Genomic DNA, 21,553 nt, shown 5'->3' with positions numbered 1-21,553 from the left:
ATCTCATCATTTGCCTTGTAATACAACACCCAAAGCTGCATTAAACAAATTTGTACTTGGTAGTGAAGAGAAAATACAAAATAAGCTCTCTGTGTGTCAGTCTGTCATGTGTCTCAAAGTTACTCTATAGAAAACAACCCAATAACTAGACATGTCCTATTAACAGGTATTAAATTAGCAAGTTTTCTGAAGTGGAAAAACTAAAAAAAATGAAGTTATGATTACTAGGCAAGCATTTAAGAAAGTGAAAACTCACAATAAAGAGAAGAGATAACAAGGAGTGGAATATTTCCTATTTATGAACATCTTGGGTCCTATTTTACAGGCAAGTAAGTAGTTGCAAACTCTCCTATAATCATTGCTCAAGCTCAGCAAACCCTGAGAACATCACAGCTCCTCATGCAAAACTGTCATTCAATAGGTAGATTTTTTAATTTGCCTTTTCCAAATTGAGCTTCACTAAACCTTTCACTCATTTAAACTACACAATTTAACTAAACACACTAGAAGAAATAATCAGGTTTGTAGAAAGCTCTAATTATGTTGTCAGGAATGCTACCAAATTCGTAGGTACACTAGTACCGAGAGGACCTTTAAGACAGCCATCATTAGCCCTAAGTTTTTTCCAAGCAAACACTGAAGTTTTTCTAATTTACCAGCAGTCAGATGATGCAATTTGGCTGAACAGTTTCAGCAATGTTCTATGTTCAGACTCTGAGATAAGCTAAATTGACTTCTGCAGGTACAGCTCAAAAACACAAGGTAATAATGAAACCCTCAGGCTTTCAGCTTCTCTGCCAAATAAGCCTGTACAAGAGATACTTTTATATGCAATCTTTCACAAGGATTACTGTTGGATACATGATATCATACAGCAAGCTCTCTTCTAAAAAACAAACAACAAAAGAAGTGTAAATATTCAGGGACAAGTTTTAAAATTATTACTATGTACTTTTCATACATTCAGCACTGTACCAACAGGTAATGCAATCCCCAAGTTGAAGAAATATGAAAAACTATTAACCTGTCCCAAAGGGTTGATGAAGCACACAGAGTCAAAGTAAACACGTTAGTGAAACTGAAAAATACGTAAGTTAGGGGTGATCCCCCTCTTCAATCTGGCAGCAAAGTCCATACGTGCGGCTTGGGCATTCTTTGATTCTGAAGCCCCCCAGTACAGAATAGCCACTTGTCTTTCTCAGTTTTCAAGCTCACTCCAGCACATGGTTTTGGGGAAGGGCTTGCTTTGCACTGAAGCCTTAAGACTGTGTTGAAACCCAAGTTTGACGAACAGACAAGGAACCACTTCCGATTATGTAAAAACTGTTCAAAGCCTTAGCTGCCTTATAAGAGCTAATGGCATGAGTGGTGCTTTGGGTTTTTTTGTTTTTTTTGGGTTTTTTTGTTTGTTTGTTTGTTTTGGTTTTGTTTTTTTTTTTTTGGGGGGGGTGGTTTGGTTTTTTTTGCTATGCAGAGTTACAAAGGCTTGTGTTAGACACAAGCAAAGATAAACTGAAAATGCTGAGAAGAACACGTGGTAGAATGGCTAAAAGCACAGTTATACAGACCAACCTAAATTTAATGCAAACAAGCAGTTGTTTTTCATTTCAGCTGCTTCTCAAACCTCTTCCTCATTTATCATATGAATTCTCACAAGGGTGGACAAAAAAAATCAATTATGTACATCATCTGCACTTGCATCACAGCAAGCACTAAAGCAGCCTCACACAAGGAAGTTTAATTTACCAGGTGTCACCATTGCTCTATTAGTAAAGTTTGTGCTTAACTAATCCATTACCCTCCACCCTCCAAAAGTATTCTGCAGTGAAGAAAGGCAGAGAATGCCCAGGCATCTTGGGATCTTCAGTAATGACCCAACCACTTTCCATGCTGCAGATAAGTTGGTAGCACACTGCAGGAGATCCGTATCCGTATCTGTGAAATTACAGATTAAAATGACAACACCTCTTCCCTCAGTGTGCTGGTATTCTCTTTTCACACATTAACCATCACCACCACGCCAAAACACGCTTTGAAGACCCTATTCATTCTTCCTCTACCATTTCTTCAAATCTGTTTTTCCAGTGAAGAGTAAAAAGAATATAAACCCATTTCTTGATTTCGTGGTTTACAGACAGTTTGTATTTATGAGTGTCACTGAGAAAGCAGGGCAGAGAACTAAGGAGCAGATGATCCAGGGAATGAAAGCTACTAAATACTACAGAATTTCACTAAGCACCTTTAATAAGCTTGTGCAAAGGCTGCCACAGACCCTGATTTTATGGAGAGCAGGAAAGACAAGGCAAAAAAAAAACAACCCCAAACAAAAACCAAACCAAACCAAACAAACCACAAAATCTAACCACACAATGGGGGGGGGGGGGGGGGGGGGCGCGGAGACTTTGCTGCTTTAACAACCAGCAAGTAAAAGTAATCAAAAAGCAAGTTGTAATCCTGGACAGTGACGGTAATTTAAAAATAACAAATCAGTCTAGAGGTGACAAATATAATGGAATTCGGCATCCAGACTAGTAAACACACCACACTTCATAAGATCATGGCTCTGGTCAAAAGCCCAGAAAAAAAGTGAAATAAAGCAATAAGCATCCTTAACTTTAATGTGATTAAGAGGACATATATCATAATTTGCCCTATACACCACTCAAGTTTTAAGAGCATGGGCTGAAAGATCTTCACATGATTATACAGGTGCGGGCAATTACAAATACTTTCCTCACCTTCCCACTAGCTAATTAGGGAAGACACAAGGTTTTCACATATATAGAGTTCCAAGACTAGCATAATAACTCTGTCAACATCAATTTGTCAATAATGATTCTCTCCACCCCCTCAAGTCATGCAGTCATAGACCCAATTGCTGGACAACAGCAAGAGATTTATCCATTCTGTGAACACACACTTCTCAACCACCAGATGTGCGCTTAAGGTGAGGAGTCATGACCAGATCTCTACAGCCTAAAAATTAACTGTAGTTAGATAATTGTCAAAAACTAAGTATTTGCAAAACAGAGTGCTCTAGGGGGAGCACTGAAACTGATGCCATCTCCCAACTTTTAACAGCAGGACACTGGAATATTTATAGGAGTCAGCAGTACTGAGTTTCTATGGAGTCCTAAAACATCATAACTATAATAATCCAAGTTTCTTTGGCCACCTTATTAGAGTTTAATATTCATAGTGCAGATAAAGTTATTCTTAAATTCCTGTTACAGACTCTGTAGGTAAAGGAATCATTTCTGTTAAATGCCACAGATAGAACAGATTACACCACAAGCTTTAATGAATACCTGTTAGCAAGGTTACTTTCACAGATTAGCATAGCTATAGTTAGCAATTCACCCACAAAGCATCAATCCTTTCTCTATTCTTTCCCCTCCCACCCATAAAAAGCTGCTCTTTGAGCAAGTATCTATGTGTTAGAAAAATTAAACAAAAACCAAAAATAAATACTGTTAGGCAAATTAAAAGGAGACACACACACACAAAAAAAGGCGTTTCAGATATTTCTTTCATGCAGATATTCAGAAAAATCCAAGGTCATCCAATGGATTAGATTTACTTCAAGACTGCTCCCCAACTCTGTGTACAGAAACTGAAGTGGGTTTGGGTATCACCAGCTTTCAACAGTGCCATCAACACTGCTAACACTTTTTCACATTGTCTCCCCCCGAAAACATAACTACCCGACAGAGGCCAAAGCTTCTCTGGCTCAGGTAATGCCAGACTGCTAACATGGTCTGAAAAGCTCAGATGGGCACAGTGGAGTTCTGTTGTGACACAAATTAAGACCACCTCTCCTAGCAATAGTCTAGGAAAGACTTAAAGCTTTCCAAAACTTGCCAAGAAACCAAAAGACTTCAGAGCCCAGATTAAACAAAAATACACCTTAAAAGAAAGGTGACAGTGCTAACAATCCAAGCCAAAAATACCCACCCAACCCTCCAACACTGCTCATTTCCTCAAATCAGTATTCCATGACAGCAAGGCGTTCCAAATCTGCCTGGGGTAGGACTGCATTATGTATTTGTTTTCAGATTTATTTATAATATGGATTGTATGCCATTTAAACACTGTTAAAAGGACCACCTGAGACTTCCTACACAATCTTACACTGCTTCCATTTGCATTTTCTTAATAGAAGTTACTAAAGTGATCTGGTTACAGCACTCATGTTAATACTCTCATTTCACTAACAATATACATTGATTAAACTTGCAACATTAAGTCCTCTATTCTGAACAAAGGTTTTTACTCTTAAAATCGGTTATAGAAGAGAGGACGGCAAACTAACAGAAACAGTGGAAAAAAATTACATGTATAAAACTCTTTGGGTTTTCACCTCAACTCTTTCTTCATTTTACAAAGCTACCTTCTCAAGTCAGAGCCCAGCGGGCCTGATGGCCCCGTTAAACATGCCCATCCACTCGAAGAGGTGAGACACAGGCTCCAGAGTTATTTGATCACTGCCAAGTTACCAAGCGCTGACACTACGTTGCTAGAGATGAATGCACATCTTGTTTGACAAGAAAAAACACAGAGACTAGGCTGGTATGATTGACAATTTCTCTGTCAAATGCTTCACAGTCCTGAAATATCTATGTTCTTGCACCTCTCTACAGCATTTGAATAGATAACTTTATTCTAATAGTTGTTTTACAGCTAGGTTTGCTATTTTGTCTCCCTTCACAAGCTGAGTAAGCGTGGGATTCGATACTCATTTCAGTAAGTATTGCAAAAAGGTAGTTGGACTTAAGAGTAGAAATGTGCTTGTCTGTTAAATGGAATACTATGAATACACTCACTAATACAGAGCTAGAAATAAAGTCAGGTACCTGTGACGATGGTAGACAAACCATCTTCTCAGTTTTGACGTTATTACCAGAGCTATCACACCATCAGCAGGTCCTTTGTGAAACTGTTGTTGGAGGACTGTTTATTGCTTTAAATAACGCAACACTCCACAAAGGCATTTTGGCAGTAAAGAAATGCTCACAGAGCATATGCTGTTCCAGGAGATCATTTAACTTGTCTGACAGGACTCAAGTCTGAGTACATAAGACTTCTCATTTTTTAATTAAATTACATTCTGCAGAGCACATCAGGTCCAGTGAAAAGTGCGATGCCCTCCTACAGGATTTCACTGCTGCAATATAGATTCCACCACCTCTTTTACGAGAAACATATATAAGAATTAATTGGAGGGTACTGTTGGGTTGGGGGCATTACTTATGTTCACAGTCTGGTTTTCAAGTTATTTCAGTAGAAACATTAGGCAGAGAATTTATCAGAATAATTTACTCTTTCAGAAATTGAGTCTATGTCTTGAGTGTTCGTAGTTACAGATGTTTGAGATGGATACTCCAGTGCCTCCTTGTCTTTTGCCTCCAACCTCTAATATTCAGGCTCTGACTTAAAACACACCTTTAGATAAAACATCCACCACAAAACAAATTATTGCTATTATTAGAAGTTTCAGAACAAAATATTTGTGGCTGACAGTACACATTCACAAATAAAAACTCTGCACCTGTTATTTGGCAACGTGAAACTTATTCTTGATTTAGCATTCCCCTTAATAACTAAAAGAATGATTATAGAAAAAAAAACACTTCAAGAATTAAACAAAGAATTGTGAGCACTCTGAAATGAAATCAATTTACTGATCACTTGCAAGCAAGAGAAACAAAGCAGCAAAAACTGGAAGAAAGTGAGCTCATGCAGAAGGATTTAAAAAAGCAACTCTATTTTACACCTCTTGAAAAGACACATCTAAGCTGCTCCGAGAACAAGTAAGTTTAATGCCAACAGGAATTAGTGATACAGTTGTACAGACCGTAGCATAACAACTAGGCTTAAGCAAGATAACAGACCATATGATAAGAAGTGGTCCTGTTCTTGACTGATAAATTGGATTATTAAAAAAAAAAAAGGGAACTTCCCTTGATGTGTTACAGAAATGGCTTATTTGCCCCAAAGTCATCACTAAAGAAAAAGAGCGCTGTAACAGTACATCAAAAGTAGCACATAAATATTCATACAAGAGCTACCTACATCTCGCTGACACTGATGATTGCTTCCAATTAAAGGCTAGCAAAGACAGCATGAAGAGACTAGAATAAATAATTGCTAGAAAACAATAAATACCAAAGCCACATTAAAACATTGACACTGCCACCACAGCTTCATACAGCTAGAACAATCAAACGACTTGATACAATGTTGGCTTCTTTCAGCATAAGGCCAGTATCCCACTAAGATCAGCACCAACTCAGCATTACACAAGCAGGTAGTCTTCCATTTATTTGTAGGCGTCACAAATAGGAAACAAAACTGACATAAAAAAAAAGAGAAATCAAGACTTACTTGTCAAGGAAGTCTTTGTCCACAACTGCACAGATATCAAGCAGAGGATTTCCCATTCCAAACAGGACATTTTCACTGTAAGAGAATCAATTATTTCAAGTTAGCTTAGTATTAGTTTATTGTTCCCAATATAATACATTGCAGACTTTTTTTTATTAAGAAGATGATGTTTCCTTGAATACAGCTAATGAACAAAGATACACATTTTGCCCAGCGCAGCAGTCACATGTAGGCCTGGCATATAATAGACAGAGAGTCAAATTCAAGTGAAGTATCATTCTACAATAATCTTCTTTGGTCAATATACAGACTGCAAGCAGTCAGGAACATATAAAGGTATATATTCTGTAAGCTATCATTCACTCAGATAAAGAATTAGAGCTCCATGCCACATTCTGTAGTTTTAAAGGATTGCATTCAAGTTATAATACCAGATTTTAGACAGGGGGAGCATCAGACCAGGTTATAAGAATTTCACTGAACAGACTTAGTTGCTGGGTTTACTCTGCTACTGACCAATAATTAACAACATAAGTCTGTTTCAGTAAATTGAAAATAAGTGACTATGGATTCTGCATTCTCAGCCACCTTAAACAGCATAGCCACCTACTGATAATAATGTATGTACTCGTTGATAAATTTGAAATTCATTGCCATTACTTTTGTCACAAAAAAACCAGACATCAGAGATACTGTAAACAGCTGGAAGAGCTAGCTTTAAGGTCTTTTTCAGATTCATTCAGAAACCATGTGTTACGTTTTCCTGAACAGCATGTGCTTGGGTGATAATGCAGTGATACCAAAGGATTAGTTAGGTGGCCTAGTGTCAAGTAGGAGTGAATGCAGCTGTTGTTGAAGGCTGCCTAAAACCTATCTAAACCCATCACATTCCTTCCTAAGCTAACACCTGCTGCCTCCAACTGGCAAGGCAAGCCCCTGCTCTAGCCACCAAAGGTAGCTTCAGTATGACCACCAAATACGCCTCCCTCTTTTCTATGTCTCTATCAAGTATTTGCAGAGAAAGCATATTCCCTGTCTCTTCATCCCCTCAAAAGTACTACTGTTACACTGCACTTGGATCCAAAGTTTAGCTGCAGTTTATCCAAAGCTGCAGAACAGTGGCAGCTGAATCTCACAGTGAGTGAGTTTCCAACTGTTCTGGCCCACTTAAAGCAAGATAAATGTTTTAGAAACTCGGTATCTGTCTGCTAAATGACAGATTTCCTTAATTTCTACTCAGCAGGATAAGAAAAAGAGAACACAAAGCAGAAAGGAGAGGATACAGGAACAATCTCATTAATTGTGTCCAACAGAGGTTGGAGACTCATTCACTTACTTCCTCTCGCAACTGCTATGAAAAACTCCTAGCTAAAAAATACTCAAATTTGAAGCGACTTGCCAAATGTAACTTCTCCCTCCCTACGATGCCACATTAGCCTCAGTTAAATGCTAAGTTCTGAAGTCCGGAAAAGAATACATGGAAAACATGATTAATAACCTTGATACTGAGAGACAGCAAACCATGTTTTAAGTATCCTATTTTTTGTTGTAGCTTTACAGTTGGGCCTTTACAGCCCATATCACTGGATGTGAAAGGTGGAAGGCACTGCTTTTTGAAGATGGAGCCAGAAACCCAGCTTGCTTTAACTAAAATAAGCAACATTCGTAAAAAACTGTAAGACTCACTACACACTTTTGTCAGTGTGAAAAGAAGTACCAGTTCTTCTAGACAGCATAACCGTAAGTTCTATCTAGCTAGAAGAAGACTGAGAGACAGATGACAGTAAAGACAACATAAGGATAAGGGGAACTGTAGCTGGAGCCCCAGAACAGGACATTCCCTCCATTTTAAAAACTAAGTATGGGTTTGGTTGTATTGCAGGACAATGAATGAACAAGTCAGAATGTTAAAAGTGCTGAACACAGGTTTGTCCCAAATGACATGCTCCCGTACTTGATGTTTAGCAGACGTGCACATACTGAAGTTCTACATATCAGTAATTTTACACCTACACTTAAGGGAAAAAAATGCCTATCATGGATAACTTCTGTAAGACAAGTATCAGCACTTAAGTGTACAGCGTGCCAGAAAAGAGCAGCTGTACTTCAAAAACCTCTCTGAAATACAGCTGACATGTTGAGGTTACTACCTATGAGGAAGCTACCTTGTTCAACAGAAAAGCAACACAGAAACTACCAAACAATTAACAAGCTGTGGGCTGCAGAACATACTGGTTAACAAACCTGAAGCAGGACAAGGGCAACTTTGTACTGGTTTAGCGTGCAGAGAAGCTCCATCAAGCCAGTAACATGCATACAAACTCCTAACACGTCAGCAGCAACAGGAACTAGAACCTTCAGTGCTCTTTAATCCAGGCAGCTCTTTATATCACATACAGGTCCTCTTCCATCCCCAAGCCTTCTTTGTCCCTCAGTATTCTGTAATCACCCCTGTTCAAGTAGGGTGCCATCTGGGATGGGAAGCTTTAGAAGCCAAGGCAGCTATCACTAGACTAGTAAATGTATGTTCAGAAATATTCCCCCAAAACTTCTGGGCAAAGTCTTCCCAATTCAGCATAGTTGTTTCTCACAAACAAGTGTAGGATAGCAGAACTTGAACAGCTTTTCAATCAAATAAAACTTTGAGTACATCAACTGTTTGATTTCTATGAAGTACACAGGTTATAACACTCAACATACTTTTGCAAATAATCTCTAAATACATGAGCTAATATATACTACTAATAGCTTGCCTTTTGTTTACAATTAACCTGTATTTCTACGTTTCTGTTGTTTCAGCTAGATGCTTGAATTAAGTAAGTCCCAAGGTACTAGAACTTCCATGCTTAAAACCAGATATTAAAATGCCACTGGCAAAAAGGGAGAAAAATCCATACACTCCATTTGTACTGGAGATCACAGTTGTGTCATTCCTTAACTAACTCCGCATTTGGTAAATGGCAAGAGATTTTTTATACTTTTCCCCCCAAGCCAAATATTTTTAAAATTCCACAAGTTTAAGCAGTCATTTAAGATCACCACTATGATCAGTGATTTCTAACACAAGCTTTGTGCACCACAATCTGGATAGTCCAGTGTTTCTAGTTTTTAAGATGTGACTGTGTAAACCCTTAGCATCTTCAACCTGATTAACCCCACACTGGCTACACTTCAGTGCAGCACATCTTCTTGAGAGGCTGCCAAGTACCTGCACTGTTAACACTACTGAGTTTTTTCGGAGCACAACATGAACTATGGCAGTTACTTGGCTACAGTTTGTTCCTCTGTAAAAATTTAAAGAAAAAAAATCACATATAGTCTGTAAAGCCACATATTGTAAAAGCATAGAATTAAATGTAATATTTAGGATCCTGGAGAATTCTAAATTTGTAAGTCTCTAGAGCAAGAAACTGAGATATTAAACTGCTACATTCTCACCAAGTTTAACACTTTCAGCATTACATATGAACCTTACTGGCCTCATGTTTGCTGTTCAGTCACGCTGGACACCTGCACTGATTAAAATTTCATGGATTACTTCCAATCAACTAGACTTAAAACATCGTGAGGAAGCACAAATAGTTTCCTGAAATGTGAGATTTCATAATACATAGGTTATCTGGGAAATACATCTTTGCAAGAGACACAGAGCAAACACCTCTGTACTCCACTGCCTCTCTGACTCTCCCCTGTCCCTTCTCCTGCACAGGAGTTCTGGCATCTAATCATCCCAGAAGGATGTTCTTGCTTAACTCAACAAACCTACTACAAAAGAATATTTGGCTCAGCTCTTAAAGAGCCAAGTGACAACTCCTCCACCTCCACAAATTAAGGGCATATAATTGACTCTACACAGTCACTGTGTATATATGTGCACATGCATATACAGTACATGAAAAGTATATATACTGTTTGTATATATATGTAAGTACTAAATAAGAATATGATGCTCATGCAAATCTCAAACTTGTTTGGACACAGAAATAAGCTGTCCACCTAGCAGGCAAATCAGCAACGATGACGCCTTACTTGACAGAAAGCTTGGATATACATCACATTTGCAATCTAAACTCTTGACAACAAGCAATATATTTTATGAGCTTGTCATTTAACTTCGGACTAGATGAAGAGCAAGTTGTAATTACAAGTTGAAGCCACGTAATTCATTAAATATAAATAAATCTTCACCTGCTAATTATGGCATTTTGTTTGGAGATTTCCAAGATGATTGTTTTTTCACAAATAGCCAGTCTTTCACATATGACTCTTACCACGACTTGTAGAAGTAATGAAATTAAACCAAACTGGATGAAAACAAAACAAAAACCCCACACCTGTACTAAACTACCCTTCAATTATTTTTAAGTAGTCAACAAATCAACTGTACCTGGATGATCTGGAAAGCTGTGTCCACTATCATGGTAATACATTACTAATGCCCTACTGTTGCAGGCATTTTTAAAAATATGATCCTGTTTCAAGTTGGTGGCTGAACATTAGCAGTGCTGCATCTAGCTATCACACAATATTGTCAACACCCCATGCTGCTGTGCACTTCTGTAGAAGGGTAACATCAAAATATCAGTGAAAGCATGTTATTAGTTACTGGCACAAAGACAGAGGAATATTTTGAGCCTTTGGATACTGGCAAATCTTGCTAAAAAAAAATAGATCCATTATTTCATAAAAACCACATCATTTTTTTCCTGTTAATTGCTGCAAAATTTTTCTGAACTACATAACAGTGACTAATAGTGAAGGAAGCCAAGTTGAAAATTTCACCTTTCTTATTGCTGTGTAATAGCCTCATACTGCTGTGCAGCTGTAACGTACACTTAATACTAAGTTCTTGTGAGAAGACATTTTACAGTCAGAAAGCCTTAATAAAGCACGATTGGGGCATTTTGGTGTCCCAATTGCATGGCAGTCTGCTGTATGCCTAGTCTTCCATTTACAAATATATGACACAGTTTCGTAATCTAAAATGATAGTATTTTTATAGGGTTTGATTATGCCCTTAAAAGTAAGGCCAAACAAGGCATGTCCTAAGCCTGTTCAGTATATTAATTTCAGCCACAAAGAAACATAGTTAAACTCCACAGCACACAAAATTTTAATTATCAGAAATCTTTTATACACGTAGTTAAAATAGGAATAGTACCAGACCCGTGGCATTCAAATAGCCATAACCTCTCCACTAAGAACACTAGTCTCTCATCCCACGCACCTATGCGACATGAGTAAGATAGCATTTACTGTTAACCATAACCTGTCTGACACAAAGCACCCCAGAACTATTACTCCATGATTCGAGGGTTCAGCCAATTTCCCTCGCATCACTCGTCAGCGAATGACTTCAGCATGCTGACAGACCTTAAACACGCGAGTAGCCGGCAGGGCTCCTCACGCATTTTCCTTACCTAGGTCTTAAGTAAAGGCAGTATTTGGCTAAGTATTTACACGCTGACTTAGAGGAGTATCTTCCGTGGAGACTCCATTCATTATAAAACTTTCATAGCCTTCTAGCGTGACACACTCACAGGTTCCAGCCTCGATGCCGAGCCTGAAAGCCTTGGCCTTACGTAAGAAAGGCAGCTGCCCGGAAAAAACAAAGAACTGTTCCAGCACCCCCAGCTCCTCACGCAGCGGTGCCGGCTCCACATGCTCCCGCAGTGAAACGCTGCTGCCATCTCAAAGGGTCACCAGAACCAGCCAACACCTGACACAGGGCGCGCTGAGGGCGAGGGGAGATGGCAGCGCTGCCTGGAGCCATCGCTGCGCTCCGAGCCGGCGGGTTTAGGCGTTTCTCTGGCAGCTGAGGGACCCATCAAAGTAACTGCGTAACGTAGGTTACCTGCCCACTTTACGCGGCCACTCCATCTTAAGATGGGGTGTTTTAGGAGGGCAAACTGGTCATAAGAACGCCTTTCGCTAAAAGCTAGGGGTTCGCCACTCCTCAGCTGTCCCTGACAAACTGGCCCCGCCGCAGTCCCGCCAGACTGCTCAGAGCCTCACCTGTTCTTACCACCCTGCTCCTCAGCACTGCGGGTGCATCTCACATGAAGTCCCAGTCGGGGCACGCCGCTGCAAGGCTCCCGGGCGGCCGCCGGAGCGCCGGGACCCCGCAGCGGGGGCTGCCCGCCCGCGCCCCGCCGCCACCTCCGACGGCAGCACGGCCGCCGAGCGACGACCCCTCACGGAACCCCCGGCCGCCGCCCCGCGCCTCAGCGCTCCCGCCCGGGCAGGACCGGGTCGCCCACCTGCCCGCCAGAAATAAACTCCGGGCGGGCCCCGCCGGGATGAGGGGCCGGGGAGGGAGGGGGGAAGCCCGCTCGCCCCGTGGGCGCGCAGCTGGCGGGCAGCCGCAAAGCCGAGCGGCGGCGGAGGGAGGGGACGAAGCCGTGCTACCCCGCAGCCTTACCACACGGCTGGGGAAGGAGGGAAGAGCCGAGCGCCGGCGGCGTACCGAGAGCCCCCGCCCCACCGGCGGGAGCGCATCACCCCCCGCTCGCCCCCTTCCCCCGGGGCGCCGGGCCGGGCTGCGGGCAGCCGCGCGCCGGGGCTCGGCGTTACCTGAGGGTGGGCATGGCTTCCCCGCCCGGCCGCGGCGGAGCCCCGCTGCGCTGCCCGAGCGTCGCCTCTCCGCCCGACCCAGCCGCGACTGAGCCGCCGGCCACGGCTCGAGCGACCCACCCGCGCGCCACCGCCCCGCCCCGCCCGCGTGCCGCCATTGGCTAAGCGGCCGGCGGGGGCGGGCCGGGGCGGCGGGGCGCGGGGAGCCCGGGCGAGGCAGCGGCGGCGGCGGCGGCGGGGCGCTGGCGGCCCCGCGGCCCGGTTCGGCAGCTCACGGTACCGAGCGGCGCCGCCCGGCCGGGCGCCTTGGCCGCCATCTTGGGTACGGGCAGCGAGCACGCGCCGCCCACACACCTCCTCCTGTCACCTCCCTCCCGCGGACCCAGGAGGTAATTACGGTCAGTAATTAGGAAAAAAAAAAAAAAAATTAAAAAGAAATGTTTCAACGAGGCAGCGGTGAGGTGCGGCGCGCTCGCCGCGCTGCCCACATTAAAGATGGCCCGCGGAGCCCCGCTCAGCTGTCACAGGGCCGGGGGAGTTGCTGCGCTCCCCGGCCGCCCTCCCGCCGCCACACGCGGGTTTGACCCACTCGACCGGAACGCCGTTTCACTCTTTTTAAAAATTATTTTTATTTTATTTATTTTGTGCCTTGGCTTAGATCTTAACGCCGCCCCAGGTGACCCTGCCCCCCGCGCAGCCGCCCCCCGCGCAGCCGCCCCCCGCGGCCGCTCCGCAGCGCGGAGCGCAGCCCCCTCACGGCGGTGCCGGCGCACCGGGCGCCCCCCGCCTGGCGGGGTCCAGAACGCCGAGCCGCCGGAGCTGGGGGGGCGGGGGCCGCGCCGCGCTCCCACCTGCACCGGGCTGCCCGCTGCCCGGCGCGCCCGTGTCCGGCACCGCCCGCCCCCCGCTCCGCCCGCCCTGCCTGCGCAGGCTCCGCGCTTACTGCGCTCACTTACCAGAGCCAGAAACACTGATTCATGAAACCGATGTCAGAAGAGGTTGGTTTTGCCAAAAGTGAATCCCACGTTTTTCTGTTAAGTACCGTTGTGTCACCTCTCGTTAAATATTTCAACTTTTCCACCTCCTAACCATGTGGTCATTAGCCCTGGCATCCCTCCCTTCCCACCTACAAAGGGGAATATCATACTCGGAAAAATTTGAGGTGAGCTTTTAAACTGTTTCTGATTTTGGGGTGTGTCAGCAGAGACGATGCCAAAATTTGAGATGTTCACGATGCTCAAGGACCTATAGTGTCACATGAGGACAACGGGAATTTTTACCTTCAGTACCTGATGCAGGGCAAACTTCCTAGGTTTTCTGAAGTGGGCATTCAAAAATTGTTCGCCGCATACAAAATTATCATGATTAAAGTGCATCGGGGTTCTTGAAGAGTCAAACTAACTGGAGTGGGAAGCACATCCATCCCCTTACTGCTTCAACACACAGAACAACAGGTCCCCAAATCCCAATGGAGGATTTTGAACCCTAATAAAATCTAAACACTATATTTGAATATATAACAGCCCTATCCTCCCCTCCATATTGAACAATAGATTGTTCCTAGTTTAACAATTTCAGTGCCTAATAGCCAAACCTCTGTTTTGTAACTGAAAATGGGGGGGAATCCTATCGCAGGCAAATATAACAATAGTAGTAACACAGCTTGGTCTTGTTGCTCCCATCGCTGTATTTTAAACATTAAAAACATTTTTTTAAAACACCAAGTTGCCGATTCCCTCTTAAATAATTGCCTAGCTTTAACAGGCACATAGGAATAAATAAAAGAAAATAGATAATAATACATTAACATGATTTATATTTGCAGTAATTTGTAACATACAACTGCATATTATAAATATTACGCTACAGAGTCCAAATGAGGTGCCATCAAATGTTTCTAACTTTTTACTAGTTCAGCAAGATAGGGCCAAAAGAGTGTTTTTATAGATTTTTTTTTTCTAAAAAACAGCCTTTCATTAAATAGTGTGCATGACATCTCAACAGCAGTTTTCAATAGCACTTCATAAACTTCCAACCATTCCCAAGTGCCCAGTCATCCTGCTTGCACTGTCACATACCCGCAGGTTCTACTGTTACTGACATCTTCGAGGCATCAGCTATCGCTATGGGGGTTTTGTTCATTTGCCAGAGAACTTCTAGACACCCTCACGCATATGTGGAGCAACACAAACCAGGGTATCCCTGGAAAAATGGTCATTTATCGCTCATGGTCACGGTCATCCAGAGATTAACTTTACAATGCTCGTACCGCAAGTTCGACTTGTAGTGACATCATGTATGCATTATGCAGCCAGCCTGAGTTTGCTCAGGCTCCCTGACACCTTCCGAACTTGCTCTGCTTGAGTGGGGCAGCTAACCTGTGCCTTCACATGTGTTTTGGCTTCAGAAATCCCTGAGAGAAATAAGGAATGCACAGCTTTTGCATCTAAAAATTTACAATACCTGACATACGACCTAGCTGCAATCTCTCTAAACTGCTCCTGTTACTACATGGGTCAGGAAAGAATCTTCATGACCATATGAGGTCCTCTACACATGATGACCAACTATTCCTCAGGCGATTTCACTTTAAACACATCCTTTCAAGCACGGTATGAATTAAAAATGAACTGTACCCCTACCTGATACAACAACAGGTAAGCATGTGAGAACTTTTTAAAATTGCACTTTATTGAAGCAATCCATGAAACTATACATTTTATACATTTGTAACGTGTATCCAAGATACAGGCAATTAGGCCTTGGCCTTGGACTAAGGTGTTACGCTTTTCTCCACAAATATTTGATATGAATCATCCAGTTTACAATACATGAACAAAAAGCTCTCCATTAACCCCCGTATTTTACTCAATTTCTCCAAAGTACAAAATTAAGGTTAATCTTAGATAAGCTGCCCACTCTTCTGTCTTTGCAAGACAGAAAGATGATCTTTTACATAACGGCCTCAGCAGACATTATAAAATGGGAATAGCAGGCAGGAAGTCCAGAAATTCTCTTTCAATAACAACATTTCGCAGAACTTGCATGTATTTTCTACTAGAACAGTGGTTGTTTCAAAAAATTTTCTGCAGAGAGTATTTCATATTTTGCAACATAAAATAAGATGGGGGTTTTTATCTTGTCTGGACCTGGTAGCAAAGTGTTAAAAGGGGTTTTTTTATTATTTTAAAATTCCATAGCACAATCCCATTTCTTTTAATGCAGCTTCACAGACCACACAGCTGCAAGAGCAAAGCCAAGTCTGTAAATCTGCTAAGTCTTCATCATATTGCAGACAGCTATACTTTTTTTTCTATCTTATTCTAGCCAAACAGCCTAGCCCTTGAGACAGTTACAACTGCTTTGTAGGACTGGATGTACAAGGGGAAAAAAAACCCAACACCACACCACAGAAATCTTTCACTGTATATGAAATCCCAAGGTAACATAAAGTCAGCAAGTAGCTTATATGATACCATATCCTTCAAGTGGGGAACAGCTTTGACTGCAGTCAAACAATCACTACAGAAATGATTACAGTTCAAAACGGAAAAAAACCCTTTCCCTTCACTGAATTCTGAGTAATACCCAAACGCTTCTCTCCTTCACACAAGAAAAGCTTTGATAATTATTATAGAAATTATTTTAGTATGTACATTGAAATTATTTAAGCAATTTATGCAAATAAAACATGAACAGCCTTGAGATAGTATAGCGTTCACATTGTATCTGCAAGTTCAATTTACTTTTTTTCAAGAAGATAAGGTTTTCCAATACATTGCCAGCAAATACTAATGAACAACCTTCAGACAGCAACCCATTCCCTGCTTCTGAAACTGGTTTTGTGAAATATTTGCAGACCATGCCTGTGTAAGTAACTACTCAAACGCAATATCACAACCTTGAATCACAAGCCAGAGTTCTGCTTCAAACATTTCCACATGAAATACACCTCAGTAACAACAGAGTAAGCCAAGGTCTTGCTCTACAGAAAGCGCCTTTCACACTGTTGCATTGACACTGTATTCAACTACTTCTCCATTCACTCAACTCTCCTTTCTGGGCTTCTTCCTCATCTGTTTATAAGTAATATTAGTAGATGAGTAATTCTACACGGGCCTTTCATTAGCTGAAAAAGCAGGAACTCGCAAATCTCAGGGACAAAAAATAATCACGGACCTTCAAGGTTCATGATGAAATAGGCGTATTTGCACTGGCACCCCTCCCACAGGTAATCAAGCTTGCGAGCGGCTCTAGGGACAAGACTAGTCCTGTTGCCTTCGGGGAGGCAGCACACCAAGTCAGAGGCTGATGTCTCTGCAGGGTATCAGTCTGTGTAAACTGCCGTTGTTCGTCAATACGGCTCTTCTGGCCAGGCGGGCTGCAGGTGACACTAGTAAGGAAAGAGTCACCAGCCATGCTCGTGGTCCAGAGCAGAAAAAGCCTTCCCACGACCTCCCCTCTCCTCAGGTTACACACTCCTTCCCCTAAAGCAAGGAATTACTTCTAATTAAAAAGACAAAAACACCCTGACAAGCTTCTCCAATACAAGAACACAAAACTGTGGAAGTACAACACACTATGCGAGAAATCCCACAGGGTTACATCAAAGGCCAGGTGAAGACATGTGTCAATCTAAACAGTAATTTGAGAGTTGCACATCTGAACAATGGAAATGAGCGCCTGCACTGTAACGGTGAGGTATTTTCCATGCAGCAATGGAAATTCCGGTTTTGGATATATTTCTGTCAACACAGCTTTGAAGGGAAAGTTGCTGCTCTTATAAATAAAGCAGATTTAACGAAGTCTGTTGCTAGTGTCTTCAAAAGCACTTGTTTCTCTGCTTTCCACAGGGGTCTAAATATCCACCTGAAGAAAAAGTCTATCACTTGTATTCTTCTGGGAGCAAACACAGCAAGGTGCTTCAGTTTCAGATCTTCCTTTGTACTAAGAGGCCATTAAGAGTACTGACATGGAAAAAGTTACCCATATTTGCAGATAGGAGAAACTGGAAAGTGAGAAAAGTATAAGCCATGAAGACAGAAACTGAAATGAATACAAATGGGGAGCAAGGTGAAATTGAAAAAAACTAAAAAGGCCAGAGATAATAAGAAAGAAAGAAAAATGATTTACTAAGTTCTAACCGAAAGCTTTGTCACAGCTAATTTAAATCCCTTCTTTCATTTGTAGAGAGCTGATGAAGGAATAAGCTAAATTAAAAGCCATCTTATTAAGAAAATTAAAAATACATGAAATTAGCAATATTTTTCACAGTCACCAGTATCAAGCTGTCTAAAATCTAGTGGAACAGTAATGACAAAGGACAGCTTTTGATAACAATTGCCCACAGACTGTTTGATAATTTATTCTGAGAAGGAAGAGATGTCTAATAGTAGCAGAAGAAGAGGACTATTGTACTTTGAACTTTCAGTGGAACTATTTGTCAAATTCAATGCTTACATTGTCTTCACGTAGATAAACTGATTTGTCCAAACAGCCAGCCACGTCATGACTATTCAATCAATACAGCAGCTGCAGAACAGCCAGAAGGCCATAATGCAGCAGAGGGGACTTCACAGTGGAGGACTTCACAAGTTCCTTCGTTTTTTCCTTCTGCACACACGCGTATTTCTATACAGACACGTACATGTAAGCTCAAACATTTCTACAGAGAATGTTCCAATTATTTTGTACCTGTACCAGTCTGTTAGCAGAAGCCTGGCTGCGGTTTTCACAGACTTCCAAGATGAAACCAAGCCAAATATGAAAGGACACAAATCCTTAGTAATTCCCCTCTAAAGCATCGTCTCATGATGTTTCTAGCAAGTTGATGCTACCACTCAGTGATGAGCCGTTTGTAGTTTTGCAAGCCTATTTTCTGTTCAAACAGTACAGTTTACACACACAATGATATTTCAGTTTCGCACAGCAGAGATGTAGTCAGAAGCCTGAAACAACGCAGCACGCATTTAACAGCCTTGCCTAAAGCCCGCTGGTTTTAGTGGGGATTTGCACCCGTCAATAAAGACAATGCAAAACCTGCCGCCCAGCAGATTAACGTCAGCACAACGCATTGTTGAGCTGGGAACACCAGTTTGGGTCTCCAGCTTTGTGTTCTGCTCACTGGGTGGCAAAAGCCGGCCATCCTATATTGCTTTCAAACAACTTTAGCTGAGCCCGGTCAGCTTTGCCCACCTCATGAGGGAGCAACATTTGCTTTCCTTTGGCTGAAGGGATCAAAAGGGACTTAAAAAAAAAAAAAAAAAGAAAGATATACCCACAAAACCCCCCTGATGCCACTTTGAGAGAGAAAATGATAGAAAAAATATAGAGGAAGGAAATTATTGTTATTGTTGACAAGGTGCGGCTTATATTGAAGTGAAATTTAATTTTTATGTCATTTTTTTTTATTAAAATAGTTTTCTTGGTAGCCATGGGAAAGATTCCAGTTCATATTATATGAGGAATACGTAAGGTACAAGACCATCCTTGTCAATTCCGTTAGTCATGGTCTCCTGAAGAGGCTGGAGAGTCTCGGATCTAGATGCTGAGAACAAGGAATTCTCCTATAATTCTTGGCATAACAAATACAAAGTTATCATCTCTCAGAATTTTCAAGTGATATTGCTATCTCAAAATTTTCACTTCTTTTCTAATCTTTAAACTGTTTCCAATACTCCCGACCATACGTAGCAATGCTTTGCATTAACAACAGAACCTCATTACAAATACAACAAAGTCAAGGAACCTCAGCCATTCTGGTACCTTCCATACTGGCTTTTAACACGGGACAAAGTCCCACAGCACCACTCAGCCAAACATGTTCTTGCTGTTACGTTCAAACGAGTGCAGAGGTCTGCCAAATCCAGTCCAACCACCCCACCCACTTCACGAGTCCAGCCTGCGACCCACAGCACACATTAACTTTATTCGATCACTTGTTTATTATGGCCTTTCTCCTCTTATGAAACAGAGCTGGAATCTAGTTGACACTTCACACTGAAATAATGTGAAACAGAGTACACAAGTTCTAACAACGTTCCTCGTGTTTTAGCTATGATATCTTACAAAAGTAGTATTTTCAGTTTAATCAGTTGTTATCAGAGCACATCACCTGTCATTCCACTGTGAGCATCTCTTATATTTTTAACTCAGCGCTCCGATAAGGTTCTCAAATTTCTTATTTTTCATGTTTAGGCTTGAAGAAGGTAAAATGCAATCCTCTAATAAGCTGTATAAACAGAAACACTGCAATTGCCAGTTTCTTGCTCCATGTCGCTTTATGCCCACGGAAATAACTCTTGCTTTTTAATCACAACCTTGCGCTGCTGCCTGCCATTTCTTTGCTTACAGAGAGCTCAGTTACATTCTTCCTCTTCCACTATCTGCAACTGAGCTTGTCAACTATTATTAGACATGAAAAGTCACTCAGCTGCCAAAGGAGCAAGTACCTCGACTTTGACAAATTTAATAGGATTAGTTCTTTCAGTAAGGACATCAGTACTGAAAGGGATGTTCTCATCTCAGCGCTGAAGTACATCACTTTTATGCTATATTTGCCTGAGTTATTAGTTATGGCCAAGGTAATTTTGGACCTTTCAATCCTTACGTCATTAATCCTCTCCATATACTGAATACTTGGAAGGAGACAAGCTATCTTACAATTATATTCACGTCTGAATAATGCTGAGAAAACAAACGAGAAACTGCACCAACAAAAGCTCTGCTACAGCGCTCACGCTGACCGTGCTTCCTGCATTGGGAAACCTTCCATTTCTCTGCTGTGGCATTTCAAAATAAATGACTTGTCTCCGTGCAAGCCATCAGTCAGACGGGATTCAGTCAGGCAGATCGTACCGCGACCACATAAATAAGGAAGCATATAGCAAATGGCACAGATTATTTCTGTGCAAAAACATCTACAAACATTCCACGTGTCCTGAAGAAAACGTGGCTGTCACGGAGGATTTTTAGAGAACTCGGTTCCTGTCTAAAGGGGGCAGAGAGCCCCTCGGGGGTATCACTCGGGGCTTTCAAGGGTTATTTTCCAGGAGGGAGAACACGGGGTGACACCCCCGGCTGCGCCTGAGCGCCGGCACCCGCAGGCAGCGTCCCGCTCCACGACCTGCACCAGCCCCGGCGCACTGCCGCGGGACCCCGGGCACCGGGACCCCAGGGTAGCTGGGCACCGGGACCCCCGCGGGCCCGTCTCCACGTGCGGCGGTTTGCCGGCGCGAGGGGAGCGCGGTCCCGCGGCGGGGGCCCACACGGCGGCGGCACGTGTGTTGTCCTCCACCGGGGGCGGCACGCGGTGACCCTTCGGTATCAGCAGGGGCTTCTTCATGAAGAAGACCCCCTTCCCGCCTCCCGTTACCTCAGTTGCTTCTGCTCCAGCTTGAGCTTCTTGGCTTGCGGCTCCCCCGCTGCCATCTTCGCGCTGGGCGGCGTGCGGCGCGCTCCGCTCACCTCAGCCCGCCCGCCGGCCCCGGCCCGCCCCGCCGGCCCCGCCACCGGGGGGCGGGAGCGACCGACCGCGCCGGGCGCCTGACGGGGAGGGAGGGGAGGCCGCGCCGCCCGCCGCTCCCTGCTCGGCCGT

At 42.9% G+C, this 21,553-nt stretch overlaps 1 protein-coding gene and 1 long non-coding RNA gene across 8 annotated transcripts in view; both read right to left on the bottom strand.

Annotated features, from left to right (window-relative positions):
* Nucleotides 1–21,464, bottom strand: part of ADK (adenosine kinase) — a 291,317-nt gene extending 269,853 nt beyond the window's left edge. For 4 of the 7 annotated variants that reach the window (XM_037400573.1, XM_037400578.1, XM_037400579.1 and 1 more), the window contains exons 1-2: nt 21,332–21,464; nt 6,385–6,459 (exon numbers count right to left, since the gene is read on the bottom strand). In XM_037400573.1, the coding sequence (XP_037256470.1) occupies nt 6,385–6,459; nt 21,332–21,387 (131 nt within the window). In that variant the 5' untranslated portion in view covers nt 21,388–21,464. Of the gene's footprint in view, nt 1–6,384; nt 6,460–12,957; nt 13,076–13,913; nt 14,014–21,331 lie in introns of those variants that run through there. The other 3 variants (XM_037400574.1, XM_037400575.1, XM_037400577.1) reach the window with 3 other exon arrangements.
* LOC119153751 lies at nt 15,628–21,325 on the bottom strand. The gene is made up of 2 exons (XR_005106204.1): nt 19,723–21,325; nt 15,628–19,504 (listed from the first exon to the last, which is right to left on the bottom strand). It is a non-coding gene; the product is annotated as an uncharacterized LOC119153751 (long non-coding RNA).
* Nucleotides 21,465–21,553: the final 89 nt, after the last annotated feature.

This window comes from Falco rusticolus, chromosome 9 (assembly GCF_015220075.1).
Source record: "Falco rusticolus isolate bFalRus1 chromosome 9, bFalRus1.pri, whole genome shotgun sequence".
Classification (NCBI taxonomy): Eukaryota; Metazoa; Chordata; class Aves; order Falconiformes; family Falconidae; genus Falco; species Falco rusticolus.
This window is presented reverse-complemented; position numbering and strand designations above follow the sequence as displayed.